General features: G+C 61.1%; 1 protein-coding gene across 1 annotated transcript in view; it reads left to right on the top strand.

Annotated features, from left to right (window-relative positions):
* EMH_0014300 (uncharacterized protein) overlaps positions 1-578 on the top strand; it is a gene marked incomplete at both ends in the record, with an annotated part of 8,173 nt that overhangs the window by 3,839 nt on the left and 3,756 nt on the right. The window contains one exon of the mRNA XM_013500054.1: positions 36-578. Within this exon, the coding sequence (XP_013355508.1) occupies positions 36-578 (543 nt within the window). The remainder of the gene's footprint in view (positions 1-35) is intronic.

The raw sequence follows: 578 nt of genomic DNA, 5'->3' as shown, positions 1-578 counted from the left end.
GTTTATACAGGGCTGGATAGGTGCTGTGCATGCAGCAGCAGCAGCAGATACTTCTGACGCTGCTGCTGCTCCTCCTCCAGCAGCAGCAGCAGCAGCAGCAGCTGCTGCTGCTGCTGCTGCTGCTGCTGGGGGCGCTGACCCCCAGCAGCGTGAGCTCCCGCAACAGTCATGCCGTCGCCAGCCTCAGCAGCTGCGCCAGCAGCAGCAGCAGCACCGGCAACAGCAGCAGCAGCAGCAGCAGCAGCAGCAGCAGGAGCAGCAGCAGCAAGCTTTGGCTTGTGTTGCACTGGGTCTGGTGGATGAAGAAGCAGTGCAGCAGACAGACAAAGACACGCAGCAGCAAATGAGGGCGCAGCAGCAGCAGCAGCAAATACGGGCGCAGCAGCAAGAGCTGCGAGACACCCGCCTGCAGATGTTCCTAGAGCATCAGCGGCAGCTCTGCTGCTCTGCTGATACAGAAGAAACTGCTGCTGCTGCTGCTGCTGCTGCTGCTGCTGCTGCGGCACCTGAGGTACCAGCAGCAGCACCACCACAAGCTGCAGTAGATGCAGCCAATGTAAGACAAGCAGCAGCACCAG

The sequence above is a fragment of the Eimeria mitis genome, genomic scaffold (assembly GCF_000499745.2).
Source record: "Eimeria mitis Houghton genomic scaffold, Emh_scaff497, whole genome shotgun sequence".
Taxonomy (NCBI): domain Eukaryota; phylum Apicomplexa; class Conoidasida; order Eucoccidiorida; family Eimeriidae; genus Eimeria; species Eimeria mitis.
This window is presented reverse-complemented; position numbering and strand designations above follow the sequence as displayed.